At 48.5% G+C, this 12,722-nt stretch overlaps 1 protein-coding gene across 1 annotated transcript; it reads right to left on the minus strand.

Moving 5' to 3' along the window:
- Window positions 1-3,650: 3,650 nt before the first annotated feature.
- On the minus strand, window positions 3,651-12,382 carry LOC309327610 (uncharacterized protein). Its single transcript, XM_081836933.1, has 2 exons — window positions 12,324-12,382; window positions 3,651-11,545 (listed from the first exon to the last, which is right to left on the minus strand). Exon 2 carries the CDS (start codon window positions 11,202-11,204, stop codon window positions 3,954-3,956), a length of 7,251 nt encoding a protein of 2,416 aa, XP_081693059.1. The 5' UTR covers window positions 11,205-11,545; window positions 12,324-12,382; the 3' UTR covers window positions 3,651-3,953.
- Between the last annotated feature and the right edge of the window lie 340 nt (window positions 12,383-12,722).

Consider the following 12,722-nt stretch of genomic DNA (forward strand, 5'->3'; position numbering starts at 1 on the left):
CATTTTCCTAGTCTGTTCTCATCCAACATTGCATTCCCTTTTTAAAGGTGGCCCAGTGATACCTTATATCTTAGGCCCCATCTGCACTATATATTTAAAGCTATATCATGCCACTTTAAACAGCTGTAGCTTTCCCTAAATAATTGTGAGGAATTTTCTGTTTTACAATTTAAAATACTCATTTAAACAGCCCTAAATATCAATGACTTCCTTTCTTCTCTTTCTATACTTCATTTTGCATATCATAAAACCCTGCATATTTTACATAAACTAAACCATTCAGTATCCCATTATTACATCCATCAAAACTTACCGTATTTTTCGCCCCATAGGACGCACTTTTCCCCCTCCAAAAATGAAGGGGAAATGTGTGTGCGTCCTATGGGGCGAATGCAGGCTTACACTGAAGCGCACCGACCCCTCTCGCTCTCCAGGCTTCGCGCAGCTCTCCGCAAGGCGCGGGAGCCCTACGCTGGGTTCTCGCGCCTTGCGGAGAGTTGCCTGTTCTGGGGGCTGGGGTTGGGGGAAGCCTGGGGGGGGGAATAATTCCCCCCTTTATTTCCCCCCCCAAAAAAACTAGGTGCGCCTTATGGGACGGTGCATCCTATAGGGCGAAAAATACAATATCTGCACATATTACGTCAGCTTAAGTTGCCATTATTCTTTAGTTGGGACCTCGCCCGTTTTTCATTTTTGGGCTAACGAAACATGGGGAGCAGTAGTAGCATGCATAAATAACCTTTTTTGACACCTGGGAATCTCACTCTGAACTACCCCCAACAAAAAGGACTCTGGTGTTTTTGGAAAGGTACTTTTAACCCCCCCCCCAAATCATTGTGAATTATTTCCCAAAACTCTTTTACCCTTTTACAGGTCCACCACATGTGAAAGAACATTCCCTCAATCTCATTGCATCTCCAGCACTTGTCTGATTCTGTCTTATACATCTTAGCAAGCCTAAAAGGTAAGGGGTAAAGGGACCCCTGACCATTAGGTCCAGTCGTGGCCGACTCTGGGGTTGCGGTGCTCATCCCGCTTTATTGGCTGAGGGAGCCGGCGTACAGTTTCCGGGTCATGTGGCTAGCATGACTAAGCCGCTTCTGGCGAACCAGAGCAGCGCACGGAAACACTGTTTACCTTCCCACCGGAGCGGTACCTATTTATCTACTTGCACTTGGACGTGCTTTCGAAATGCTAGGTTGGCAGGAGCAGGGACCCAGCAACGGGAGCTCACCCGTCGCGGGGATTCAAACCGCCGACCTTCTGATCGGCAAGTCCTAGGCTCTGTGATTTAACCCACAGCGCCACCCACGTCCCTCTTAGCAAGCCTACTCGGAGTTAAATGCCATCTGCAAATCATTTTCAAGTAGTTCTCCTTCGAGGAATAACATGCTGTCATCTTCAAATCACTTTCCCAAAGTTTCCCCCAGAGATTAAAATCTGTATTATGTCCTGTATCTATTGCCCAGTGTGTCAAAGAGGCTTTGACAAGCTCGTCTTTTGTTTCCCAGTCTAATAAGAGATTGTGCATTTTAGATAAAAAGTTTTTTTCTTTGTTTTGCAGAAGCTCTTTTTCAAGTTGTGTTCAAAATGTTCTGTCAATGTGAGACACCTCCTTGAGCTCAAAAGCGAAACACAGGGCTTTCAGTGGCAGACGGTGGTATTGGTTTGGAGGGTAATCACTGTGCGTAGTTCCCACAATGATACAGACACTTACAAAAACCTCCCTGCTCTGGATCTTTGCCAGTGATATCTACTGAGCGACTGAGAGCAAGAGGAAGGGATGGGTCAAGGCAGAGATGTCTTTATTCAGCTTAAGTCCAAGACACAAAGGCAGGTACTTAAAGCTGAATGGTTCTACTGGTGCATCTAGCTTAGTATTGTCTACCCTAAACACCAGCAGCTGGCTCTCCAGACTTTCAGATAGCAGTCCTTTCCGAGTTCTACCTAGAGATGCTGGGACTTGAACCCGGGATCTTCCTCAAGCAGAACACAACTTTTTTGGGGGTGTCAGTACATTTCATTCCCATTTGTTGTTTGGAGTCAAAAAAGAAAACAAAATGCTGAAAATATGTTTTTTCTGTATCTATGTGCTTCTACCATTGGGGATATTTATAGTTATATCTATATCTATATGCAAAGATCAGGGTTCCCCAAACTTGGGTCTCCAGCTGTTTTTTGGACTACAACTCCCACCATCCCTAGCTAGCAGGACAAATGGTCAGGGATGATGGGAACTGTGGTCCAAAACCAGCTGGAGAACCAAGGTTGGGAAACATTGGCATAGATAAAAAGTATGCCTGAATTTAGGAAAATGGATAGGTAGGATGAAAGTCAGTTGGGAAAAGCCACTTCTGAGCTTGGGAGGAGGTGGGGTTGTGGGCTTCACGCCCACCCCACGTGTGTGGGGGCTATTCCCAGCCCCCGCGAGATCAGAGGAATCCTCGGCCATGTCATCCACCCAGCCAGCCAATTGGCTGGCAGGGGGGCGTGGCCGGCCGTATTTAGGGCCGGCGTGGCCGAGGATCCCCCTCTTTGCGCCACGCCAGCCAGCTGATTTTGTTTCCCACCCTCCCTTCCTTTAGGTAGGCTCCTTGACATTGCTACGGACTTCGGTTGGTTGGTGCAAGGGGCCTGGTAGGAATTTTCCAGTTTGGCAATTGGCTTTATCCAATTGGTTTTTCGCCTACCTTGTAGCAACCCGTCACAACTCATTGTGGTTAGGCATTGGCGGTTAGGCATTGGTAAGGGAGGGTTAAGAAGTATGTGCCGGGGCAGGAAGCGCCATTGCCTTCCCCCACAGCAAAGGGTAGTCTGATAAAGGACTCGGGGGGGGGGCGTTGCCCTGTCCGAAGCCTATGGAGGTGTGGGCCTAAGGCACGCCCCCGGGCGGTGACCGCGGGGGAGCTCCTAGTTGACGTGCCTCAGCAGGACTCCCCTGCTGGTGTTAACCCTTGCCGATCTTCATGCAATCGGGCTGAAGCCGGCTAGTTGGTAGGACCAATGCCTAAGCCAATACCGCTCATTCCTGTAATCAATAAAGTTGTGGCCTATTTTGCCCATTAACCTTAATACTTGGTGTCCTGTGTCTTTATTTCTTCCTGGGGGGAGGCGGGAACTTGCCACGCAAATGGCTACCTTGGAGGACAGCCTCGTGTCCGCTATCTGGCTTGGACTCTATTTCTCATCATCTTCAGGCAGCACAAACATGTAGTCCAAATAACTGAAGGGCATCTGTTTGGAGAAGGTTGAGCTACCACTACAGGACCATTCCCAAGAATTCTAGCCAAGGCACCCCATGTTAACAAAATGGAGGTTTATTAAAGCAACAAAAGCGACCAACATTATTCCTTACAGAAGAAGCCCCCCCTACAGCTCATTAAAAACAAAACAAATCAAGAATGCTATGCAGCAGAATAAGGATAAATTGGGAAACCTTGGAGGGGTGCAGCTGCTGGTAATTAAAACATATATGTTTTAAACCTTGGGAAAACACTTAAATAAAAAACAAAACAAAACCCAAACTATTCACCAGGGTTTGGCGAGCCCTGAAATTCCCCGGACCTTCAAAAGGACCTTCTTGTAGGTTGTGGGTTGGGAGGGAATCCAACTGCAAATGAGGGTTGTGGAAGCAGATGTGGGGACATGTCAGTACCTGCCCCACACCTGATATGGCATGTGCACATGCTTGGCCTAATTAGGCGCATGGGCTGGAATTTCCACATACCTGTTCCAACCCTGGCAAATTCTCTTCTGACCTGATACTCTTCTTTCCATTATGGTGTGCTCTGGAGGGCTTCAAATATCATCTGGAAGATGCTTCTTGAAATACCAGGGCTGTAATGGGATCCTCTTTCTTTCTGCCAGAAATGAACCATGTTTCTGGAAGATGGGTTCTGGTCTGTGGGCCTCTTCATCAGTTTGAGCTACAGAATATGTGTACACCCACCTGTCTAGCGCACAGCACCTCCTTCCATAGCAGGTTCAGCATCTCTGAACTCTTCGGCCCCTTTTAACATGTCCTCTTTCTCAGGGCAATTGGCAGTGGTGAATCCTTGCCTCTTCTTTTCTCTCCAGGCAGCTTTCTTTATGCCATGGCTTTGCAACCAAATGTGCATTCCATACTTTAGGTGTAATATCCTCTCCAGGACTGAGCCAATAATAGACATCCTCTTGTCAGAATCCTTGTGGGAACTGGAAGAGGCACACCTTTCCTTGGGTCTCAAGATGGCTCCAGACCTCAGGCAAGATCTATCTTTAGGCCTCTGTCCCACCTTCTGATCTCTACTGTCTTCTTCAACTTGGACGTTGTCGCTGTCCCAGTCTCCTGCTTTCTGCCACTCACATGCGTTCCTGAACTGGGAGTGGCCTTCTATTTGCGGGTAGCATTGCTTGTAGGGGGTCTCTGGCCGCACCTGAGAAGCATCCTTAGGGACCAAGATGGAGATGCTCCCAGACTCTCTTTCTACACCCTCACCTTTGGTTTCCAAGTGAATCCAATCCGAAGGAGGGTCTGGCAATTCACTGTCTGCATCCAAAGAAGATCCACATGAGTCTCCAGAAGCCTCGGATTCTCCTGAAACTTCAGAGCTCTCACTTGAAGCACTTCTACTTTCTTCAGCAGACTGGATGTCTTCCTGGTCCTGCAGAACCCGAGAGCTATTATTGGTGTTGAGAGATGGGACAGGTGCCATGCCTGAACATACATCATAGGAGTATTTGCTGGCCCGCCTGCTCCTTGGTTCTTGAGTATATGCCACTGCAGGTGTCTTTTGCTGCCCCCTTGCACTAGCTCTATGTCCCTGGGTCTGTAAGGGCAGCCCTTGGCTTTCCTCTTTGGGCATCCCCAAACTGACCCTCCTCCTGTGTAACTGGCTGCTGAGTCTCTCCTGACGTTCTTTGGATGCCTTCTTGACCAGTTCAGCCACCATGTCTTCATAGGCAGTGTGTGAGGAGATGACAAGGCAAGGAAGTATGAAGGACCCCAAGGCTCTCTGGGCAATGTGGGTCTTGAGCAAGTGATCTCTTGCTACTTCAGAAGGCTTAATGAGATTGTCCCCTGAGACTTCCTGCTTGGGGCAATCAGTATCCATTTTGCCCTCCACAGAAGGCAAATCCCCCTGAGTTCCATAATTTACTACAGTCCCACATTGGAAGGTCGTTGCACCTGTTGGGACCCCCTGTTGCTGCTGACACTTTTGTTCTGCACCCACTACACATGGAAATTTGGCGTCTATTTGAAGAACTGCAGTTTGACACACACAGGGCGAAGCAGTAGCATGTGAGATATCTAGAGGCTGAGGTTTCCTCGGTCCTACTGGATGTTGGTTGTTCTGTACCATCCCCTGGAGGCTGGATTCGAGCTGCCACGAAATGCTGCATTTATCCCCAATAAATCTTTCAATGCAAGTACATGGAATTGGCTCTTTGTGTTTGTCTAGAGACCTGAGCCCCCGGGATTCAGGAACTTGGCTGGATCTAGGGCTTGCATTGTAATCGCTGAGCAGCGTGGCACCAGGGAACAGAACTTTCTGTTCATGCTTCTCTGGCTCAAGAGGAATCTCCGAGTCCTGTTCTGGTGCCATCTTCTGCATATGTACATGCAGAGTGGATTTCAGTACCGCCTTGTGCCTCAATGCCCTTCCTTTAAGATAGGAAGGTCTGCCCAGGCACTTCCCAGGTTTCATCTCCTGGCTGCCTCCTTTGCCTCCCCCCTCTGGGATCACCATAGTGGGATGGGCTTTTGGAGAAAATAAAGGAAGGGGCTTCTTCGTGGCCCCACAAATACTGATTTTCCCGCCACGCTCTACCTGGAGCCGCAGTTCAGTCCGGAAGACTGGTGGCTTCTTCCGCAGGCCTGATTTCGTTTTGGCTTGGGATTGGTCTCCAAGTCCTCCTGTCAGTTTATAGCCCCTGTGGTATCTGGGCTGCAGATGAAGCAAGAATGCCTGTGGGAATTCTTGGATTCGTTTCAGAAAGCCCCACCTGAAGGTCGCAGCCTGCCTTCTGGAGTGGGCTTCCCCATGTTGCTTAGTGTCTTGAAATGGCTCCCTAGCACACCCAGCCTCTTCAGCCTCAGGAACTACCACGTGAGACCTCTCATTGGCAACTCTAATGCCTTCTTCTCCCTGTGGACTCTCTGTAGCTGTGACTGGCGGGTGCTCACCAGGCACACCCTCTTCTGCTTGGGGACTTTCCCTTTCTGCAGTTACTTCCTCTTTGGATGATGGGCACGCTGTCTGAGTGCTCTGCTTTTCTGCAATCTCTGAGCTCTTGTCCCTTTCATCTGTGGCCTCTCGGCTTTCACCAGCAACTGCTTTCTCCTCTGGTGTTGGTGGGCTCCCAGGAACTATGCCTGCTTTCTCTCTATTCTGAGGATTTTCATCATCCAATTTCAGGCCAATTTCATCATCTTCTTGGGAGCTTCCTGTAGTTGTGACCAAGGGAATCTCATAAATAATTTCCTCTTCTGCTTGTGGGGCCTCTCCATCCTCTGCAACATCAATTTGGATCTCAGGAGAGACATCCATTTCCTCTGATGCTTGTGAGCTCCTAGAAGTCACACACTCACTCTCCAGATCCTGTGGGCTTTCACCAGCAATGGTCACCTCCTCCCCTGTGACCTGTGAAATCTGACTAGCCTGTTGTTCAGTAGCTCTTGTATCTTCAGTGGCTTCTAGACTCCCAATAGCAATGGCCACTTCTTCATCCTCTTTTGAGCTCTCTGGGCTAGTGGCTACTTGTGTGTTCTCATAAGTGAGGTTCTCTTCCTCTGTGTTATGCAGACTTCTCTCACCAGATACAGTGTCTGCAGCTTGTGGTATCTCACTAGCAGCATCTTCTGTGGCTTCCAGTCCGATGAACCTTGCTTCTTCTGTGGCTTGTGAGCTTTCACTGGTAGATAGTTCTTCTTTAACTATGTGTGGGCTCTTTGTATTAAATACCAGTTCCTCAACTCTTTGTGGGGTCTCCCCCGTATAATTTGCTTCCTCTGTGCCCTGCTGAATCTCCAAATAAGTATTATCTGCAGCCTCAGGTCCCAAAATGTTCAGGGCATCTGTGGCCTGTGGGCTGTTATTAACTTCCTTCATGACTTCTAGCGGCTCATTTATCACAGAATCTTCTGCTGACATTTGTGGTCTCTCACCAGTGGTGTCCTTTGAGGAGTATAGGCTTATCTCAGTAGGAACTCCATTCTCAATTTCCTGTGGGATTCCACCATTGGTGCTCGTTTTCTTGTCTCTCTGTGTTGTCTTGGCACTAACGTCAACTTGCTCTACGGCCTGTTGCTCTTCCCAATAGAGAACCTTTTCATCTTCCACAAAGAGATTATCACCAGTGGCACTTTCTTCTTTTTCACTGTCTGGATCCATACTAATGATTTCCTTGGTGACCTGTGGACAAATAGGAGGAAGGGACTTAGGAGGAGGTGGGCAAAATGCTCTCATGGATTTCTGCACAACTTGTGATAAGCCCCAACGGTGACAGATTTTCCTATGTTTGGTATAGGATTCTAGTTGGTCCTGAGCCTCATCTTGAGAGGCTGCATGGTCAATCATTTTGTCATCCACCGATGCCATTGCCACCGAATGCTCCTTGTAGACATTAATTTCTGGTTTCTCTTTAGCCTCACTTCCATCCAGGGAAACATTCATTGAGTCTGTTCCTGTGAAACATTCATCCATGTGTGGCCAGGCTGCAGAGTCTGCATATATCGTATTCAAGATTTCACTCTGTTGGCTAGGTAAATGCTCTGGATACTCCTGCCTGATGTTCAGCTCCCCCTTATCCACTGCTTCACCCTCCACCAAGGGCAGAAACGAGCTTCTGGGCTTCACTTGGCTGTAAAGAGGGGCAAACTTCTGGAAAGGGTCGTCAGGTGTGACCTTGAAGCTTCCCATGGGCTGGATACCAGTTTCTGTAGACTTTCTCCTGAGGCTATGGTGATCTGTAGAGGCAGCTGATGATTCAGAAAAAGCTCCTTCAGGGACTTCTCCTGCCTCTGTATCCTGGTGTGGGCTGACCATTTGCTGTGCCCTGTAAGCCTTGGGTCCATGTGTGAAGATGTTCTCACCCACAAACGTCGCCTGCCTTGCCTCTGCCAGCTCTTCTCTGGCTACTGGGATGGGAGAGGAGAATCTGCCCAGAGAGTCACAGCTTTTATTTTGGTACTCTGCAATTTGTGGTTCCAAGGGACCTGTCCCAAACACAGGGCGGAAAAGCTTGATAGATTCCAGAATCCTCTTAGGCAGCTTCCATTGTCGCTGTAGCATCATCCTTTGAATGTGGAATTCCAGCTGACTGTAGGTGCTTTGGGGAAGGAATGATGGTTTCTGTAGTAGAATGTAGACATGAGCTTCAGCCCTTTGGAGACTGGGCAGTGGGGGAGCCTGTGACTTGAAGCCATGCAAGGATTTCTGAATAAGACTAGGCAAGCCCCATTCATGCTGTAGCTTCTTTTTTCTAATGTGGAGTTCTAAGGCTTGCCTTTCTTGCTCCAAGAGGAATGGTGTCTTTGCTTCTGAAAACATGAAGGTGGTTGCTGTTCTAGGAATGGAAGGCTGCAGTGGTGACATGTGCCTTGTTCCACCCAGACCCTTCATGCCCCAGAGAGACAGCAAATGGTCATGTTGCATGGCCGACTCAACCTGGTCCATGCCTTCTGTCCAATCAGATGGCTGGATGTCGTTGTGTGGCTCCAGAAGCCCATGACTATGGAGGGTCTTGGGGAGAAACTGACTCAATGAAGTTGGCGTGCATTGCCAAGCATGTCTGGCCAATGTTGGGGAAACGTCCAGACATTTTTCATCCAAGTGGAGTATCTTATTCTCTGTTGCTTCAGACTGAAGTGTGGGGTACACCAAAGGCTGACTTGTCATTGTCCTCCTCCCTATCCTAGTTCCATCCTGTTTCCCTGCAACAGCCACAATCTCTGGGGAAAGCAGCCTGAGGGACTCAAGGACCCTTTGGGGTAAGCGCCATCGGTGAAGTGTAATTCTTTTCTGCAGATTCTGCTCTAGTTCTTGGATGATGGCATCACTGAAGAAGGAAAGCTCATCCAGAAGAACATTCACCTCCATGTGCTGCAATGTCCGGTGCTGCTGTGATTGGGGGACAACTGGGAAAACAGAATGGAGAGAACTCTGGACAAGGCTTGGCAACCCCCAAGCATGCTGCAACCTCTTTTTTCTCACGTGCCATTCCAGATCCTCCCGAGTCCTCTGCTCAATGAATGGGATCTCTGCTGAGGTGAAGTCAAATATGGTATCCTTTCTGGGCAAGGTGGAAAAGGGCACCTGACGGGTGTCCTCCTTGTACAGATAGGATAAAGGTTTTCTGTAGAGTGTGGACAATCCTTGCCTGTGAGCCAAACCTTTGCTTGCAATGTTGAGTTTGATATGAACGGTGATGTCTTGCTCTTTGAAGGGAACCTCATGGGATTGAGGCTGCTGGGCTTTCAAACCAAGTGGGGCAACTTTAGGAAGGTCATGTTCCTTGACTTGGTGGCCAGCTGACTGAGGCAAATGAAACATGGGGTCAACAAGCTCCAGTGAGATTTCAAGAGTCTCTTGGTCCACGGGTCTTTTCAGCACTTGATGCTGGTTGCACTGTGGCTTTGGCATCCCAGAGAAATTTGGTGCTTTCCCCAATGGACGGCTCCCTATAATCCTTTTCCCCTTGTGGGATGCAGACATCTCCTGACTGCCTTTGCACTCCTTTGTCAGTGGAGTGGAGTGGTGGAGGGACTCCATGACTCGCTTGGGGACGCCCCACGCCTGCTCTATGACCTTACCCTTGATGTGGCCCTCCAGGTGCCTTTTGGTCTCCAAGGTGGCAAAAGGCAAGGAGCTCCTAGGGGATACCCTCACTTCCCCTCCCGAGTACAATTTGGAGGAAGCATGGGGTGCTGTAGGCAGGTGGAACTTTTGCAAAGACTCTTGTGTCACTATGGGCTGACCCCACGGGTGTTGAGCCCTCTTTCTGATGACATGGGATTCCAAACACTGCTCCTCATTGGCAGGAAGAAAAGGTGTCCTTGTGTGGACAAACTCAGTGGCGTGATGCGACCAAGATGGGGGAGCTAGCAACTCGGGAGCATTGGGTATTATATTGCTCAGGGGTTGAATGTACAGTGTAGGGGGGCCCCATAGGAATTGAATGCCTTTATACTTAACATTCATATCCACACAATCTGCCTTCCCCTGGAGACTTGGCCTTGGCCTGCTGAGTCGCTGAGGGTAACTGCTGTGAGGTAGGGTCAGCTTGGGCAAGGGGGCTTTCCTCTCCTCTGGAACAATTATTATCTGGGAATTCTCTATTAGCTTGTGTCTGGCCTTAAATGACTTCTTACCAGTTGTAGTCTGGGGGTTTGCTTTGGAAGGAGGGGGAGATTTGAGGGCTGTTTCCCTGGTTGTGGATTCCAAGTGTAGAACATGCCAGTGAACCTTCCCTTCTCTCTCACCCTTGACGACGACGCCTCGGTCTTTTTTCCTGTTTGCAGACGATCCTGTATCTGTGGTGAGGTGAGATGCCAGCTTCATGTGCTTGAGGGCCTCTTTGACTTGCCTTGGCATCCCACAACGCCGCATGCAAATCATCTTTTGCATGTGTTGCTCCAGTGTCCTGCTCTTTGCCACACTCATGGAAGGAAGAAGCCGAGGCTTCATCAATAAAGTAGCCTCCCTCTTTGTGGGGCGCAGGAAAGTGGAATCCATACCAAGAGGCAAAAACGCCCTGAATGACCTGAGGACAACGGATGGAAGACCCAGTTTGTGTTGAACTCTTTTCATGGCCAAATGCTGCTCCAAGGTTCTTGGAGCCTTAGCCATAAAGGGAGTGTCTGCGGTAGCGAATTCAACCCTAGGAGACTTGATATTTGCTTGTGAGACCACAGGTAAGAAAGTGGGGAAATGTCTTGCTGCTTCAGGGTGGAATCTCATGCCCTGGTAGTTATCCTTCTTACATGAAGAGGATGCTTCATTTCCCCTATGCTGCAAAGGAATGTGGTTCTTCTTGCTGAAATTGGATAACTCAGGCAGTTCAATAGAGGGGCTGTGATCTGCCCGGCTATTGAAAGACAGCACAGAAGATGTGCTAGAAGAGGAGTAGAAGTGGTCCCTCATTTCCCAGCTTCTGTTATCAGAGCTGTCATAACGTCCATTCATAGTGAACATGGAATGGTTGTTGAGATGGCTGGGACTCATGTCATACTCCCTGAAAATGGAAACAGCTTGCTGAGTAGAATGGAGTGGATTTTCCTTCTTCCCCTTGCATTTGGGAAGAACTTGCTCCTTCCTGGATGAAGTTGCTGTTTCTGGGCCCAATTCTGGATGGTGACAGTTTGGGTCAGGTTCACTGTTGCTCCATGGGGAAATGATGTCATCTCTTTGAAACCCAGGGCTTAATCCATGGACACGCAGCACTTCCTCAGCCTCCGTGGCTGCCCTGTCACATAAGGCACAGGCTGTATTGTCACATAGCAATCTGCGGATGGAGGCACAGAGACTGCCTCCATTTTGTGGTTCTCTGTCCTGGTGGTTGGTACCTGTAAGCCAAATGAAGGCACTGGTGAGCTTTTCTCCACCTCCAGGTTGGTATGGAGCCCATTGACTCTCATATTTTGTCAGGAACTGGCCAGATGAGGAGCCTGCCAGGGAAGACAGGGAAGACAAGGACTTAGAGCCCGGGTCCTGGTGGTGGGACAGTGGGGAAGGGTTGAGTTGGGTGGTGCTGGAAGTCCAAGCATCCAGCCTCTTATTGACCTGTGGGGACCTGACACTTCCCTGTCAGACCTCATGACATATTTATATATTTATTAGACGTGTTAGAATACATATATACCAATTTGTGGGCATAAGAGGCACTGATTTTATTTCAGAACAGCAGTGAATCTGTGGCCTTCCACATGTAGTTGGACTGCAGTGCCCATCAGCCCTAGCAAGCATGTCCAATGGTCAGGGGTTATATGGGCATTGTAAGCCAACTTCTAGATTGCATTGCATTGACTAACTCAACTCAACTCAACTCTAAGTATTTTTGTGAGATGCTCCTCTGCTAGTTCTCCTGTTTGTATTCTCTCTCCTCCTATAATTTTAAGTTTTGAATACATTTTCTTTTGTTTTTTAAAAGATTTTGAATCTGGGTTTTATTATCTTGCACTTATCTTATTAAATAAACCCAACCAACAAACAAGTGTGTGTGTATATACACTTTCATGGATGCTATGAAAGACCATGTGAATGGTCAAATGTCAGCATTGAGCTTGGCTCTTAAAAATAATAATAAATCACCGGGATGAACTGGTTCCTGCCTGAAGGGCTTACCTTCTTGTTTTCCAACAGCTGCTTGGAGATGGCTTCTGTGTTCCACATGTTCCTTCCAGGAAGAGAAGAGGCAGCAAAGTTATTCAAAGGGAAGAACAACCAATTGGAAATACCACCTTACTAAACAGGGTACTATGCCACCAGGCAGAATGAGGCATGTTCCAAGTTCCATCCCTGGTATCTCTAAATAGGACTGGGGAAAATCCCAGTCTGATTCCCTGAAGAGCTGCCACTGGTCTGCTTTGACAGTACTAAACTGGATGGACCAACAGTCTGGATCTGTATAAGGCTGCTTCCTGCATTCCTGTCTCCTGGTGGCCAAAGCATGCAATACTGTCAGGTCATTTTTGACTCCCTGGAAGTTCATTCAGTATGGAAGTTTGTATCCATGCACGACTC

The sequence above is a fragment of the Podarcis erhardii genome, assembly GCF_964252035.2.
Source record: "Podarcis erhardii genome assembly, chromosome: 13".
In the NCBI taxonomy this organism is placed as follows: Eukaryota; Metazoa; Chordata; class Lepidosauria; order Squamata; family Lacertidae; genus Podarcis; species Podarcis erhardii.